Genomic DNA, 17,242 nt, shown 5'->3' with positions numbered 1-17,242 from the left:
AATTCGAGTGGCTCCAGTAATGTTCATTCTCTGCGTTCTCCCTTCTCTTTCTTCGTTAACCTCTAGTTCCTCTTCGTTTTTCCTCGTTCGACTCTTATTTTCGTCGTGGCTGGTGTATGCAATGACAAACATGATAATTACTGCATCGTTTACTACAATGTATTATTATTATTATACTGTTGTTATACCAATGCTTTTTAAATATGAATTTTCCCTCTGCCAACAGCTGGCGTTAGCTAATTTCTTGATGCAAAAATTGATTTACGAAGGAAGATCCTCTTAAAAAGCTTTGAAATAGGAAATAATGGAGTTCATCAATTTTAGACGTTCCTTTTGTAATGTCATATTTCGTTCAACGACACCAAACATTTTTCTGTATTTCTTAATGTAGGAGAAAAATCTCTGGATGTTTTAAGAATACCGAGTGAGCAGAATTTCTATCAAAGAGATTACTCTTGTAAACACTACCACTACGACGTTCTAGAAGCTGAAGGCTTTCTAAAAAATACACATAAGAATACATTTAAATGTTTTATATAATTCACGAAAGAAAATAAAACTATACAATTTTCCATAACTCTTTCTCCCGCGCTTTTCCACAGTGATCTGTGATTTTTTGTGATTGTTTCTGAGAACATAACTGTTCCTCGCGCGCATCACATAACCGGTATATTTTATATTAACGATATCAAATGGATATCACGATTTTGAAATAGGAAGGAAGAATCAATATTTTGTTCTTTAAAATACCGATATGAAAGAAAGCAAAGAAAATTGAATTATTTTCTGTCTTTAATACCAAATGAAATAAATTTACCTTATACAAAGAAAATTTTATATCTTAAATTTTAATTTTACATTGCATGCAGATACTTTTATCTAAGCTATATCGGAGTATCTTATAAGAAGTAATTCAGTCAAGATCGAGAATCACGATCATAATGAGCTAATTCACTCAAGATAGTAAAGTCACGGTCACACGCGTGAATGAAGTTAGATCACGACCGTGATCGTGATTCTGCGATCACCGTGACAAACCACTGTTAAACGCCATCTCTAATGCTCATATACGACAAGCTTGATTATTGCGTGCGAAATTCAAGATCGAATTTGAAGCTGTTGACTTTGAAGCTTAGTTGACTCAGGCAATTCTACCTTTTTACAATACCAAAATTTTTCTATTAACGTTAAAATTCTGCTTGTTGATCAGAACAAGAGTAACATGGCGAACATAAAAATTGGGAAAGTCGAACGAAATCAATCAACTCATCTCACGGTTCGCTTCATTCGAGTCACAACGACAATCGTACCAGAAACGATAATTACGTCCGCGTATCTGGCGGATGGTTTATCGATAATCAACAGAAGGAAAAAACAGCGGAACAATATCCGTGAAGCTCGATAACGTCGATACCATCGACCGCATATCGGTTTCCTTGCAGCAGTCCAACCAAGGTTTTATTCCCCATGAAAGATGTAATCTCTGAAACGTTGACCTATATATCGAAGCAGACTACTGATAATATAGCTGGCAACTCCATTGCACTTTACTCCGGCATGCTACAACCAATACACAAGTTCTTTCAACACGTAAACTATCCTGAGGCATCGTGATGGAACTGCGGTATAGCCACGTTTACCTTGCCGTTCTCATCGCGTATCTATACGATATTGCTTGATACCCAAGGATTATTTAGTTGGTATTATTAGTAGACAGCGAATTTCTATGCAAATTCATATTATTGAGAATATAATTGGAAAAGTACAGACTTAGTAGAAAATTGTTTTACCTGCCAAGTATTATACCTGATGCAAAGCATTATATTTTTATTATTTTATGTATCTTTTTATATTATGTGATTTCTATGCAATTTTACACTTTCGACTTTCTCGTGAATGCGTGGTCTCACTTATTAGACGCTCCTTTAGCGTCTTCTCTAGTTGGTTTATTTTTTTTAGCATCCTTTCGTTTTGAAGACTGATGTAAGATTTTTAAAAATATATGTTCGATTCCTTTATTCGCTTTTTAGGTATCAGGGTCTTCAGATCTTCGAGTCGTACTTTTTTTTACGCAGACGTTTCTTTTTTCGTGCGAGCAGAGTTGCAAATTGTTCGATTGGTATGTAAGAAACTTCAGCAATTTGTCAACTTTGTAAACTCTGCCAGAGATCTCGGCCAAGAGTGTTTTCCAATCAGTGTACCTTTTTGACGCGTTTGTTTCCCTTTTCCTATACAGTGCGAATTGAAAAGTGTCAAATCGATGTATAAGGAACTTCGGTAATTGGAAAACTTCAATCGTTTTTAAACTTTGTTAGCTTGTTAGGAACCTTGATAGAAGTATCAGGCAATTTCTTTTTTCTTTTGCTACTTTGTGGTTCTTTAGGGTAAAGGTATCCCTTAATGGTTAACGCGTGCTTTCATTGTATCTTAAAAACTAGTTTACTAGGTACTAAAAAATTATTAAACGAAGAAGGAGAAGGAGAGAAGATATGGGTTACGCTAAAGGGATCCCGGAACGCTAAAAAGTCTAATGGAGGACTATACACGGAGATGCGATAAAATTAGAATATAGTAGTGAAGTGGGTTATAAAATACTTATGTGCTCCTTTCCTACTGAGTTAATAACGATACTATCAAATCATATATTGTAAAGGAATAGCATAAATAATTGTGCAGTAAACAATATTAAAAGTAAAATTAGTCGAAGGAAAATTGAATTAAAGTTCATAAGTAGGTTTGATAAAAAGTTAGTCATCTACTTGAACGCTCGATACGTACGTCGTATAAATACGTGTTCGCATACATGATAAGAATATGCAGCAAAGTCAACATCAACGTAATTCAATACGAGCGAAAAATCGCTGATGCCCCCGATGTAATGCATATTTCATGCCGCGTTGCATCACAAGATGAGAATCTCTCGTAGAAGCCAGATTGAACTCTGTTGTCGTCCCAGACGTAACTCAGACCCTTCGATCATAATTATTACCCTAAGGGTGCATTGGACCTTCCATATCTTTACATAGAAATTGTACTCCATATTAAAGGGAAAATAGATAATCTAGACGAATGCTTGAAATTTCAAGGACAAAATGGAAAACAATGGGTACTTCATTTAAACGTGAAATGAATTTAATCTCCTTCATTTTTATTCTAATTATAAAAGCACATAATCATTCTCTGTAATGATACATTCTAATACAGTAGAGCTTCGATTATTCGGACTAATTGCATTCAAAATGATGGGATATTCGCATCTTTCGGATAATCGAACGGCTCGTATTTAACTATATCCTACGGGGAAAATTATAATTTTTTTCGTATTTCATGTATTATATATATATGTTATAATTATCTTTGTTCTTCCAATCCTTCTGAGCTGCTAACTTGTATGTCTTCTGTAAAGTTAGTAATTCGTTACGAGTACTTTCTTGCTGTGTTTCGTATCATCTGATGACTATCTCTGGCACTGTGAATACTTCAGAATGCATGGGAATATCATTAGTGGAGATATCGTCTTCTTCAAAATATCATTCTTGCGTCGTTTAATGTTGCAAACCGTTGATTTACCAATCCCGCAAGATGCTGCGATTTCGATTATGGTTTTACCACTGCCTAATCAAGTCAGTGGACAGTATGCACAAAGGTAAAAGCTTTTACTAGTGATTTTTCAAGTAAATACTCGATTGAAGTATTTACTAGAAATAGATTTCTTTGACTTAAGATTTCCTACCACTTACTTACCACCTGGTACTAGAAGATTATGCACAAGAGATTTAGTATTTGCTTTTAGTTATACTCAACACTTGCAAGTATTTGCTTATTTTTATATATACGGCCCAGTATTTCACATCTCGCCTGAACTGATGGAACGATACGATTACATTTTGACATATTGGCATGCAACAGCATAAAAATCAACTGAAAATGGTAAAATGAATATGTTGATAATGCAGACAATATACTGTAATGTCTAACAGACGAATAAATATCCACAATATTTATCAGAATAATCCACGTTCGCGTAATCGAGATTCTGCTGTAATAAGTAAGCTTGAACATGATAAATTGCTAAATTACAAAAAGAGTAATGGTGAGAACCTGTCGCATATACACAACACGTTTTCTCCACAAGGCCAGGGCCATTGACCAGAAATTTATCGGCGATCCTACGATTCATGGGTGTGAAAAGGGCGTGAATACGGTAGCTGGGGTGACTTCGGTGCGACGAAAGGAAAACGGAAGGCGCCTCTGGGAACGCAACAAGTTCGCGATGCCTTTATCCTCGCTGGCTATCCTTTTGTGTCCCTGGAACTTGGCCAACGGTGCTGGTTCACCGCTGCCCATCAAATATCTCCTTCTCTTTCTCTCATCTTCCCTTCCCTTTATTCCCTATCTTCCCTTCAGGTTCTTATCTGACTGAAAATGCAATCAAACATCTCGTTAACTGATCAGCCTGTTACGATGACTATGATCAAACGTCGTTGACCGTGTAACGAGATTGGATTTGTTACTTCTTTCCCTCTTTGGGGTTAATTATTTCCTCGTCAAGGATTGATGTGATTTTCCCCTGAATTTTCCTATATCTCGTAATCTTATTTGTTTTTTGATGTTAGTTAATATCTTTAGTATTTATAAGTATGTTAACTGCATCTATTATGGTAATTAATTTTAATGATCTTTTTCATTCTGACCCTTTAGATTTAGAGAACTTTAGATTTTTCGAATCATCTAATGATGTATTGTAATTCTTTTAGTAATTAAAATTTAACTTGAAAATTTTCCACTTTTCCAATCTACTGATTAATATTTCCAATTTATTGGCTGCGTTTCGAAGTTCTGGATTTATCAGCAAGGTTAAATATTTGATAAAATGGTACAAGAATGTAAATGCTTGCACAGAAGAAAATAATCGATATTCGAAGGTCAAACGGTAACCTAGGCCTATTGATCTCGGTTAGCATGCCTTTTAGGCAGGCCTGTTACAGACGTTTCGATATTCCCATCTAACCACAACAGCTACATTCCGTAGTCATTGACCTATCTCAATGGACTGGCTGCTGAGTTAGCCAGAACAAGAGAAACCCTATCTATTATTCCATTCGAGGGTTTCCACGATCATTCCTGAGAATTGGCTTTATCTAGAGAGGGCCACCATCTTCGTTCTACTATCCTTGATTACAATCGAATCTTCGTTCTTACCAATTATTATAGTAATCAACGACCGCGCACCCTTTGGTTGATTTGATTAATAAATCTTCAGTTAATATAAAATTGGATTTTCAAATCTAGAAAATGGAAGATTGTAGAAGACAGTAGTGGAACAGAGGCAGTTTTTGAGTTTATTACAAACGTAAAATATTTGCTAATTGAAAATCTACAAAAATCCGAGAATTTCAAAAAGCGTGGAGGGTTTTGAAAAGCAACTGATAATTCTTAGAATTTTTGCTCCGATCGAAATCGACTCCGTATATCATTCGATACGAGGTTAACGATTAACGATCACGTACGAGAACAGGTGAATAATTATAAGTGCCGCTCTTAAGATATAATTGAAATTTTTAGTTCTTAAATTTGTCATACTAAAATCGACAGTTTGTCATACACTGAATCATTAAACACATTTACTGATCTACGTATATAAATCTTCCTCGTTCGCTTCATCAAAATAGCGTAGCCATCTACCGCTATTAAAGGATTAATCTTCGCAACTACCATGAGTCTACTTTAATCTTAACAGCAATTTTAATCGCCATTTCCCCATAATCTCCGCAAAGCGAGATATATTATAGAAAATACAAAATCAATATTTCGACATTTTGCTTTTCTCTATCTTCCATGTACACCTATCGACCTTGTTTTATTCAATACGTTCGCTGCGTGCAACGCGCATTCGAGTCAACATATACTTCTAAATTATGTATGGCACTCGATTTGAGCGTGTCATGTGAACTAAAAATCTCGAAATTATGAAAACGCATTTCATGATAATTCGTCACACAGATACGCAAAATTTCACGATATAGAGACAGGTAGGTGGTGGTTGTATGAAAATTATTTGGTAGCATACAGTAATGTAGCGAATGAAAATCGGAAGCTCCGCTAATGTGTAACAGACGGGTAAAATGGTATTGCAAGCTGTAACCAATGTGTTAATAACAATGTTGTTTACCACTCCCCCACAATCTCTACATAACAAAATCTTCACATAACAAGATACAGTTTAGAAAATACAAAACCGATGTTTCAACATCCTGTTTCCCTCTATCTTCTGTCTGCGTCTATTAACCTTGGTTTACAGACAGCACATGTTAAATATCCGAGCGTTCCTTTGTTCCGTGACTTGCTCGCTCGTGTCGAGGGAAACCAGGCACGAACTTCTGCCGAGCCATAGTCAATATAACCAAGCGTAAAGAGCTTTTGGAACGACCGGTACAATGGAGGGGCTTACAATGAGATTCGTGTTCCGCGGCCACCGCGGTAGGCTTATTAATATTGCACGGCTCGCGCCGAAGCAAACTTTTATCTTCGGTCTCGGTGTTTGTTCGTTTTACTTTGGACCCGCATTAACGTTCGTAACTTGGCGAAACGTTGGTGCATAACGTAGTTCCTACCGAGGATCAAGACGCGTTATAGACCTCGTTGGAACTTCATGGAACTTTCAATACTTTCTCCTCTCTCGAATTCTCTCGCTTTCTTCTCCGTTTTTTCCTCTGTCTTCGCCGTTTCCTCCTTCTCTTTCTCGCGACAAAAGGGTAGCTAAGCAAATAAGAGGTCCATTATATCATTTCATCGGGATAAAAATTCGCGGCGAACTTTCGATTAACGCGCTGCGAAATTTACGCGGTAGTTTCGCTGATCGGTCTCCGAACCGATTCTTCGCGCTGTTCGACTGGAAGATGCTTACCGATGGCTCGATCGATGAAGAACTTGATGAGCCTTTGTTTCTGAGGAGTGAAGAGTTCTCTCCTTGTCACCGATTTATAATTTGAACAGTATATTTTTAACGTTACGTATTATCGGTAAATGCCATCTTTATTTTGTATTATAATATTTTGTAATATAATCCAATATTTTGTAATATTTCATAATATAAAACTGTCCATATCTTAATTTGGATAAGTGCCCAGCGACTTATAGATAAACAATAAAATTAATTCAGAAAATCCTATCTAAATTCCAGTCATTTTTACTAAAATAGACAAGCATTCAATAATAACGTAGGCAAGCAACGCATGTAATGACAGTATAGATGATACATTCAATATACTATCTACAGTATAACTTCCTTCACTCAATTACTCTAATTGCAAACAAAATTCATTCACCAGACCCGAAGGGAAGCTAAGCAGATTCGCCGGGATTCACAACACTCTTCCACTCGTCCGTACAATAGAACTAAATTTCACGAATGTGGATAATCTTTCGGGGGGTAACAAGATCCTCTCGCATGTTGCTCATTACCGCAGGATTAACATTCTCCCTTTTCAGCAACCATTCATCTTCCCCTCCACCCTCTCTCTCTCTCCCTCCTGATCTCTCTCTCTCTCTCTCTTGAAATCTCTAACGTCCATATATCCATTGTCTCTGGTTTGCAGGCAAAATTTCGCGTGATGGTGGAGGAGAACGCAGCGACTGGCGCCCGGCTTGACGGGGAGCTGGAACGAGCCAGGGGCGAGTGTGCCACGCTTCGCGGAGAGCTGAGGGACGTTCGTGGCGCTTTGCCGGTGGTGTTGAACAATAACAACGGCGCTGGGAACAACAACGGAGTGGCTGGGAACACCGGCAACAACAACGGAACAACCAGCGCGGGGAATAATGGCGGTAGCCCTGGACAAGAGGGCGGCGAGCCGCAGCAACAGCCGCAAGAGGACGGGAAAAGGCTCAGCGCCGCGAGTAGCCCTGTCGAGAAGAGGAGCTCCGCCAGCGACAAGTCAGCTAGTCCTATCGATAAGAGAACCAGTCCTGTAGACAGGAAGGAGAGAACCAGTCCTATCGATCGACGAACCAGTCCTATAGGTGCGTCTTGGAATTTCTATGGATTTCTATGGATTTTGGTTTGAGGCTTTGAAGGTTTGGAATGCGTTTGTGCGATTGTTTGTTTGTTTGCGTTTGTTTGCTTAATCATTCTGGAGAGAGTTTGATAGAATGACTTATATTGTAGTTTATTAAGAACAACGTTAATAAGGTGATAGTTAAGTATAGTTAAGTGTAGTATTCGTTATAATATTTACCACTACATAGATAATTTTCTACCTGCGTTCTATTTCTTTAGTTATCGTAAACGTACCAATTTATATAATTGGAAATTGAATTATATTTTGAAATCACTTAATTTTAATCTATGGTGGCTGGGAAGGTGGCTGTTTGAAATATTTATGAATGGATGCTTTGGAATTATTTTCCCTTCCTGGAAGTGTAAATATCTAGGGCAATTGGTGATAAATATTTTGAAATCTTTATGGTTCTTTAGATATTGATTTTAGAATATTTAATGATAAATATTTTGGAATCATTAGTAAATTAATTCTTCATGAGTTGTGTCAACATTCTTGATTTTATTATAAATGTTTTCAGAGTCGTGTCCCCTCTAAAACATATGTAGACTTCACCTAATGATAAATACGCTATATAATTTGTTCTGTGGAAAGTTCAAGGGGAAAATTATGTGCGTGTTGAGGAAGTTTGATCTTCCGTTAGTCACAAATGACAAGTGGTCCAGATAGGCTCTCCGAGTCTTTTATAAGCTGTAGGGAAAATGGTGACTCATGGGCAGTCGTAAAAGTGACATCAAGTAACTATGAGATATACTACAAAGTACAACATGTTCCGGAAATCGAGATAAAGTTTTTAACTATGGACTGTGCATGGGCACTAGTTTTGTTTTATACGTTTCAACTTTCAACGAAGGATTACCTGCGTTACCAAAATTTATAAAAGAATTTCGATATCGCATATGAATACCTTTTCGTTATATCACATTTTTCAGTAATGGAACGTAAAATTTTAAAAAACATATGAAAAGTATATTTTAGATACTATCGAAACTTTCATTATAATATAATCGGAAAGAGTAATGTTGAGAATTTTGCTTTTTAATTAAATAATATGTTTCAATAAGCTTTTGAAGAATATCATTTTTTGATAAATTGATAAGACAGTTGGTTGAAGACACGAAATGACAATATTAATCGTCCCATATATCAGTTACTAGAAAATCCAAATAATAATTCTAAAGACTCAGAAATGTCCAGTTCCAAATAAGTTGCGTACGTTCAAAACGTTTTCTAAAAAACATCTATTTCCAACAACAAATAAATATCTCCAAAATATTTATTGCAAATTATTCTAGGCGCTTTCAATAAATTCCAAATACTCATTTATGCAGTTGCTACAAGCACTCAATTCCAAAAAAAACCAAATATTTCCAATAAAACCACTACCAATCGCCCGGAAAATCCACGTTCGACCAAACCACTCAATTCCAAGCCACAAATCACTAACGAAACCACAACCACAAATTTCCAGAAAAACGAAATGGCTCGCCAAGTCGCAGTCCAAGCGAAAAAGCACGTCGACCGTACGCTCCAGCGTTGGAGAAGACTCGACTTGGCGGTTCTGGCGGAAGCGTGGACTCTCGTTCCGGAAGCGCCAGTCCGGACCGAGGATCCAGCAACAGAACTTTCTTCCATCGTGGCGCTAGCGATCGATCGAGCGCCGAGAGACTTCGAATATCGGCCAGCAACCGAGACTCCTTGCGATCATCGAAGGAGATGAACGACCAGGAGAAAGATATAGACAAGGATCTGGTGGACGGTGATGTGAGGGCCGAAGAGGACAATGAACCACCTGGACCAGCCCCAGGCAGCAGACCCTCGTCGCCAGCTAATTCCCTGGGTGGGTAACCCAGCATTTAATTATGGAGGCCCTTCCCTTTCAGCCTTCGTCCCGTACATTCACTGTTCGTGATTGTTCCACCAACGGCTGCGCTACGTTTCCGACGATTCCCCGGAATTAAACGGAGCTGAACTTGAGATAAATGCTCTACCCTGAGTTTTCTTCAATGCGGAAACGAGTGACGGCTGACCGAGAACAGAGAGAGAGAGAGAGAGAGAGAGAGAGAGAAAGGGTGCCTTTCAGTCGTTGGATTCTTGCTGCATTGTTGACAATAATACGCCGTGGTTGGTTGATTGAGAAGCTTGATCGAGGAGCTTTTTGAACGTTCAAGGATGCTTGATGAAATTCTTGGTTTGTTTGGAATTTTTAACCTGTTTGAAATAATTGTGATAAGGTGTTCTTAATGGAAAGGGTTGGTTCTCTTTGAAGATAAATAGACTTTTGCTTCTTTTATTGGCGTTGGCTTTATCTTGGGTGTGTTGCAGATTCTTCTTCTTGGAAGTTTTTGGGAGTTTTAACATTCTTGCCGGTTAAGCAGCTTCCGTGCTTTCTGAGAATTTGCTTGCTTTCATCCTCGCTCACTTCGCAAACACTTCTCCCCGGTTGGAAGTTCTGTTTTGAAATGTTGTCTTAGAGGAAGTGTTTGAATTATAAAATGATTTATGGCGGATGTTTATTATTTGTTATTATGCTCCATCTCCCAATTTAGTTTTCACATTTTTGAGTCAATTACTCGCCGCAAGAATTCATGTTAAATTTCTATTCCCAAGAGAGCTATCTCAAAAGTTCGCGAGTAGAGAAATTCGGATTTTTCACGAGTAAGAAAGTGTGTTTATACATGTATATTGATGTTCCTGCAGGAATCGGTGATCCATTGGTAGCATCGAGGTTATCAAACATTCATGGCGGTGGTGGTAGCACCGGTTCGGTGGAACTAGCCAGCACCAGGCGACTTCGACTGGAGAACGAACGTCTGGTGGCTGAGGTAGCAAGATTGAGAAGATTGCTATTCAGTGGAGCGGCACGTGGCGAAGTTGGCTCCGAGGATGCGGCACTCGAGGAGGAAGCACGATTTGTTGCTCTTGAAATGGAATTGCAACACGCCAAAGAAGCTCTCCAGGCACTTAAAGCCGATCGCAAGAGGCTCAAGGCCGAAAAGTTCGATCTTCTTAATCAAATGAAGGCACTTTATGGCACCCTCGAGGACAAGGAACGGGAATTACGGGACTTTATCAGGAACTACGAACAGGTAATACTCTTCTTTATTAAATACCAATGCTGTTGCACGTATGATAGAAATTTTTGTTTCTTCGTGCTTAGAAAAATAATCGAGAATTTCAGTGAGATAATAGAGAATTTTTCCTTTTTTATTTTTGATAAAATTCTTCTCATTTCTTCTTGTGACGTGAGTGATTTTTAATGATATTTACGTACCATATTATTCCATATTTTATTTATGAATAATTTTGCAAATATTTATTTATACTGAAATATCAATACCAAACATTCGTAATCTAAAATATCTATTAGTAACAGGATACTTTTAAAAATGTTTGTAATGACAATATCATATATCAGTTTTCTAGTTCAACAAAATAGATCGAATCAGAGATATCTGTTTCATAAATCACGCAAGCTAAAAAATATGTATTTTCTATAGTACCCATTCACTTACACTTTGAATGAAATAGCGTCTTTCCAAATTAAAAGCGGGACCAAGCGGCCACCGTGCCTTAATTATGCCGAAAGAGTATAATTAAATGTATAAGTAATAAGATGTTTAACGGTCGAAGTAATTGTCGAAATGCCTTAACGTCAAGCTGTAACGTTATTAGTCGAGAAGGAAAAATATAAGTGTAAAGACTGTAAAAAATTTATTTAACGAATACTCCGCAGAAAACGCATTTCAATTTTCTCGTGGCTCACGTCGGTACTGGTTCGCAGGCCGGAAACACGATGTACGCCGGACAGCAATTTTGCTTGTTAAATACTTTCATTAAACTTGCTGGAATTTCTCATTTTCCCCGACACCGTTATCGCTGCAACGGCGACGGTGCGACGACCCAACGCAACATCGGTCATTCCAATTCCGGCAAATGAACAACCCACGTCGATTTCCCGTCGTAAATAAACACGGATCGCCTGGAACGGAGCCATCGTTTCCGGTATTCATGTTTTTATCAATATTTGAAGAACGTGCTAGGTTATCACCACGATTAAAGTTTCGGGCCATTGCGAGTTTTGCGAGATCTAGAGTGGAATATTTCTGTAACCTCTTACAAAATATTTGGCGCCGATGTCTATTCTCTAAAAAATATTTAGTGTCAATGAAACTCATTAATATCCGAGATATTTTCATAGTTCTTTCTTCTTTTTTTTAGATTTGAGATTGTTTACAAATTTTATGGAATTTGAAATAGAATATTTCATTTCTATATATAATCTCCTTCACAAATAACGTCACTGCTTTCGTGATGTTTTGAAGTGGAATATTTCTGCAATCCTCCTTTGACAAGGAAATAGCCAACGATTTTTGGAATTTTTTGTAACGTTCGGAATTAAATATTTCTATATCTTTGTTACATAAAAACTCGGGATCGCTAAAAATTCAATGATATTCAATGAAAAATGTTTTTACAACGAGCCTCTCTGTAATTTCATATTATTTCACAGACAAACATAGTTGCAATCTTCTAGTTAAAAAATTTGTTACCCAAAGACAGAAGCACAAAAATCACAGACATATATTTCAAACCAGCCGTTAACTCCACAGATGTTTTCAAAGCCAAGATTCTACGGTCGGAAATTTAAGAAGTTGCCTAACTTTCATACTATATTATATCATACGACGTGGCTGAGTTAGGGAATGAATGATGAGGCAGCGAAAGAAAAAAATGAAAAACCCTACAAAAGACCGCTTAAAGTATTTGGTAGGAAAATTGAAAGCCTCGGGTCTTGCATCTTCTTCATTTTTTCTTCTGAACAAGCTCTTATGTACAAAAAGGAAGAGAGAAGATTAATAACGGCACGTTTCGCGAGGTCGACCTTTAATGTTTCCCGGAAAAAGCTCCAGAAAGCGTATCAATGCGCTCGAGCGAAAAACGACGCGTCTGCCCTGGATAGATGGAGAGAAAAAGGATTTTCATAAGGACATGACGATGCATCATTGCAGGATCCTTTGCAAGGAGAAAGGCAAACTTTAATATCCAGTAACAGCACGTTCTATATTAACGATCGTAAATATCCTTTAAGCTGAAAGAACATAGCAGCGCCGTTTCTGAAACAAACTGCGAAAGCCAACGATACACCGGTGAATTTGATAAATCTCCTCGGAGGAATTTCTTACGAAGATCGGAACTTTTCACAGTGTAAAGCTCTTAATCTTCTTATTTGTGTGAAGCTCTATGATTAATTTCTTGAATCGTAACTTTATTTTTTGTATTATGCGAGTTCAGTTTAGAGAAAAATGCATCGAAGTTTTGAAGTAAGCTTCCACGTAATGCCACAGTAGTGCGATTTTTATACTAGACTATGAAACGTTTAAAAGAATCATTTTCTTATAGAAAGATATTTCGATATTTCTATGAAGGAGTAAATAAAATGTGAAGTAAATTTCTGTGAAAATTAGAAGACGGAGTACTTATATTATAAAAGTATAACATTATTTCTTCTTCTTCTTTTAAATATCTGCGTATGTACGATCTATCATTTAGTGATAATGAATACTAATTATGGCGGTTTAGGTTGACCTGAATATGAATACCCACCCAACGGTGTACCACAGTGACATATTGTTCAGCTGGTATCGCTAAATCTGAATGGTAGTTACAGGAAATGATATTTCTTCGATCTTTCACGTTCTTCTGAGGTGGCTAGTAGACTTGTGGTCTAACACTCTTTAACGCTCCTTAATTATTATTTGTTTGTTGCGGATGCACCTACTTGCATTCATTATAGCACTGAGTTTTCTATTTTGCTATCTCACAACATTTCTAACAATATTTTTAAGACAAAATTAAACTACGTACCTCACTTTGAAAATGAAATCGAATCCATTTTTTTTTTTTTTAGAAATTTGACTGTATTAAAACTCCGTATGCTATTATATTATCGCGTTCATTATTAAAATAAACAAAATCTTTTAAGGTTCGCAATTTTATATTCCATCAAAAAATTAAATCTTTTTAATTAAATTAAAAATTAATTCACGCCTCGTAAATATATTCTAATATATTCTAATATGAAAGTACAAGGGTTCGACGTTAATCACCATAGCTCGTAGCACTTTAAAATACGTATCTTGTTTACTATGCAAATTCCTGGATACTTATCACCGTTGCGAGCCCGCAATATCAATCTGTGTGTTTCACCTTTCTGGTTAAACAAGGGAGAGAACAAGCGGACGTTAAATCACTGCCGGATAAAAGAACAGAGAGACGCGAGGATTTCCCATGGAGAGCCGTGTTACGTCGACACTCGTTGCTGATGAAGTGGATTATGCGCGATGCGACAAGACACGGAAGAGGGTAAAACAAGAGAAAATTGAAGAACCCGGGGGTGGGAATCTGTCCTAAGACCTCGAGGCAACGAACATTTTCTTTCATCTGTCATTATGCAGGAGCACGGACACACATTGGAAAACGTCTTACGGCTCTCGTCGATGATATTTAACCCGATCGCGAGGAAATACGATTAAGCTAGATGAAATCTTGTGTTCCCAAATAAAAAGTTTGAAACGTTAAACCTTTTTTCAATTGTGCTTGGTTTCTTCAGAGATAATGATTTTTCCATAATTCAGTGCGATTGCCTGTGAGCAGAACGATTGCTCTTTGTTCTTCAATGTTCTTTGAACATTCAAATGTAATAAGAATAGAAAATTCTTTAGGTGTAGGATGATGGTTTGATTTAGGAATTCTTCTCGGTTTCTTCAGTGAACATAATACTCAGATGATTCAGTGTGATTGTTGACTGAATTATTTTTCTTTGTCTTGTGAATTCTCAAATGTAATAAAGTTAGAAAATTCTTTTTATGTAGAAACATAAACTGATGATTTCTTTTTGGAAATTTTGCAAATTATAGATCGATAAAGTAAAGCATAAAGTTTTCTCAAATGTATTAAAATACTTAGAAAAGTAGCCATAAGAAAGAATTCGAATCTATTTCTATCTCTTTTATTTAAGATATAGACTTCCCCTTGGAATTTTATTTTATTTTTGAGAAATACAGAATATATTTATTAAATATTTACATTATTAATTATCCAGAGTAACAGATATTCCATTTATCGTATAGTCAGTGTAACGTGGCAAAATACGAGATTTTGGACAGAAACGAAACACGATGAAACGCTCCATATCTTCACACATGCACGCGTCCGATTTTCCGCGTGACAGCCGGCGAAGCCGTATGGCCAGCGATATAACGATAGTTTTTAACTTTAAAATGTTGACCTGCCACCGGGCAACACCTGACCGACCCGTTGGAGTGTCAGTAATCGCGTTGTCCCAAAGTTTAGCCGATAAACCAGCCTGCAACACCTGTTATACGTACGTTGAAGTTCCTTACGCCCGAGGGAGAGATAAGTGGATTAAGTTCTCCGTAGCTGGTATCCTAGCGGCTAATAGGTGAAGGTACATGACACCTGTAAATAAGCGATAAGTTGTACCTGTATCGAGTTACGACATTGTCGATCGAATGACCACGGGGTTCTTCAACAGAAGAGTAAAAAATAAGAGCTAATGGAAACGCCTGGGAAAAATCTCTGGTTGCAACCTACACCACATCCTTTATTAACCCCTTAATGAATTTTTCTCAGGTTTCTTCGTGAACGTGATTAGATTCTTTTTTAATAAAACTTGACCATCGATAAAAACGGCTGTGACATATCTTTTATAAATTTTTGTCAACTTGGAACGTTGTAACTTTAGAGTTATATTATATTATATTATACATTTCTGGTGACCAATGTAAGTATAACATTAGAGTTACAAAGGATGAGTTTTGAGATTAAATAATCAAAAATCCAACTAAACTTTTCAGCTCCAAAAATCCCTACCAAATTTTCTCCAATTAATCGCAGCAACGCCAGCAACTTTAGAGTTATACATAGGATTAATTTTAACGTTAAATAACTAAAAGACCAATCAATCACAACAATGCAAACAACTTTGTACAAAGGGTAAACTCCAAAATTAAATAATCGAATTCCTATCGTATCGGAAGCTCCGCTCGAAATTTCGCCAATTAATTGAGACGCATTGCAGAACGATTCTCCTCGTCGTAGGAGGCCTCGGTATAATTACGGTCGGTGGCTCAACTTTTAATCATACATCGCGTACCCACTGTTGTTTCATGGCCGGGGTGTTCAAAGGGGCTCTTTGACACTTTGTGCTTGTGCTGCATGCATTGTTAAACGGTGGTGGTTCTCGGGTGGAATTACTGCCCGGATATGGGTCTCTTTGACCGTTGATTACAGCGGATGCGAGAGAACGAAGCGACTTTAGGACGCCTTCAACAACAAGGAGTCGGTATGCCTTCGGAGGAACGCGAACGCGAAAGGGAAAGGGAACGTTGGAGCCTGTTAAGGGCTGCGAGGGACGAGGCCGATCGAAGTCTCAGCCTTGCGGCTAGTTTGGCCGACAAAGAAGCCGCCCTTTCGCACGCACACGCGACTATAAAAGAGGTGAGCCCCTTTTTCTTCTCTCTCGTTTCTCTCCTTTCTTTTTTTTTCTTTTCTCTTCTTTTTCCTCCACGTTCTTTCTTTCTTTCTCTGACCTGTTGTCCTCAACGCGTGCATTATTACGCACGACGGGGAGTCAGCTTGATGAATTTAATCTCTCTGCCAGGCTGTGGTTGAAGTGTTTTGCAAAGAGAGTACGCTCCGAAAAAATGCTGGTTCCCTCGAGTCAGCAGCAACATTTTTCTCCTGTTTACGCTATGACTGTTGCTTAACTTTCTGGATTATTTGCTGGAAACGTTGACTCAGCTTTTGGGAGAACTCTCTGTAGTCGTGTAAGTTTGATTTTTAGGCTGCTTTCAGAATAATATGGTGTGGTGTGTCTGTGTGATTTTTTGGAAGTCGATATTTGTTTCCTTAATTATGGAAGAGTTAACGTTTGAAGGTAATGAAATATCGGTGGTGTAGAAAAGATATATTTTTTAGATAATAATTCTCGATTCCTCAGAATCTTTACATTTCATAGATTCAAACAACGATGACTTCTTCCCGGACAAAGATATTCTTCTTATATGTTCGTCCCTTTTATTGTGTCGTTATTTTATAACTTTAATAATTGTATCTTGTAAGACAACTTCACTGTACACGTAAGTGTTTATAATAATTTA

General features: G+C 37.5%; 1 protein-coding gene across 19 annotated transcripts in view; it reads left to right on the top strand.

Moving 5' to 3' along the window:
* Window positions 1–17,242, top strand: part of LOC122574770 (kazrin-A) — a 139,122-nt gene that overhangs the window by 97,334 nt on the left and 24,546 nt on the right. For 17 of the 19 annotated variants that reach the window (XR_006319179.1, XM_043742748.1, XM_043742756.1 and 14 more), the window contains 4 exons: window positions 7,599–8,019; window positions 9,529–9,897; window positions 10,758–11,146; window positions 16,374–16,580. Coding sequence is in view for 18 of the 19 variants with exons in the window: in XM_043742748.1 (XP_043598683.1) it covers window positions 7,599–8,019; window positions 9,529–9,897; window positions 10,758–11,146; window positions 16,374–16,580 (1,386 nt within the window). In the remaining variant the exon portion in view is untranslated. The remainder of the gene's footprint in view (window positions 1–7,598; window positions 8,020–9,528; window positions 9,898–10,757; window positions 11,147–16,373; window positions 16,581–17,242) is intronic. The other 2 variants (XM_043742749.1, XM_043742760.1) reach the window with 2 other exon arrangements.

This window comes from Bombus pyrosoma, linkage group LG14 (assembly GCF_014825855.1).
Source record: "Bombus pyrosoma isolate SC7728 linkage group LG14, ASM1482585v1, whole genome shotgun sequence".
Classification (NCBI taxonomy): domain Eukaryota; kingdom Metazoa; phylum Arthropoda; class Insecta; order Hymenoptera; family Apidae; genus Bombus; species Bombus pyrosoma.
This window is presented reverse-complemented; position numbering and strand designations above follow the sequence as displayed.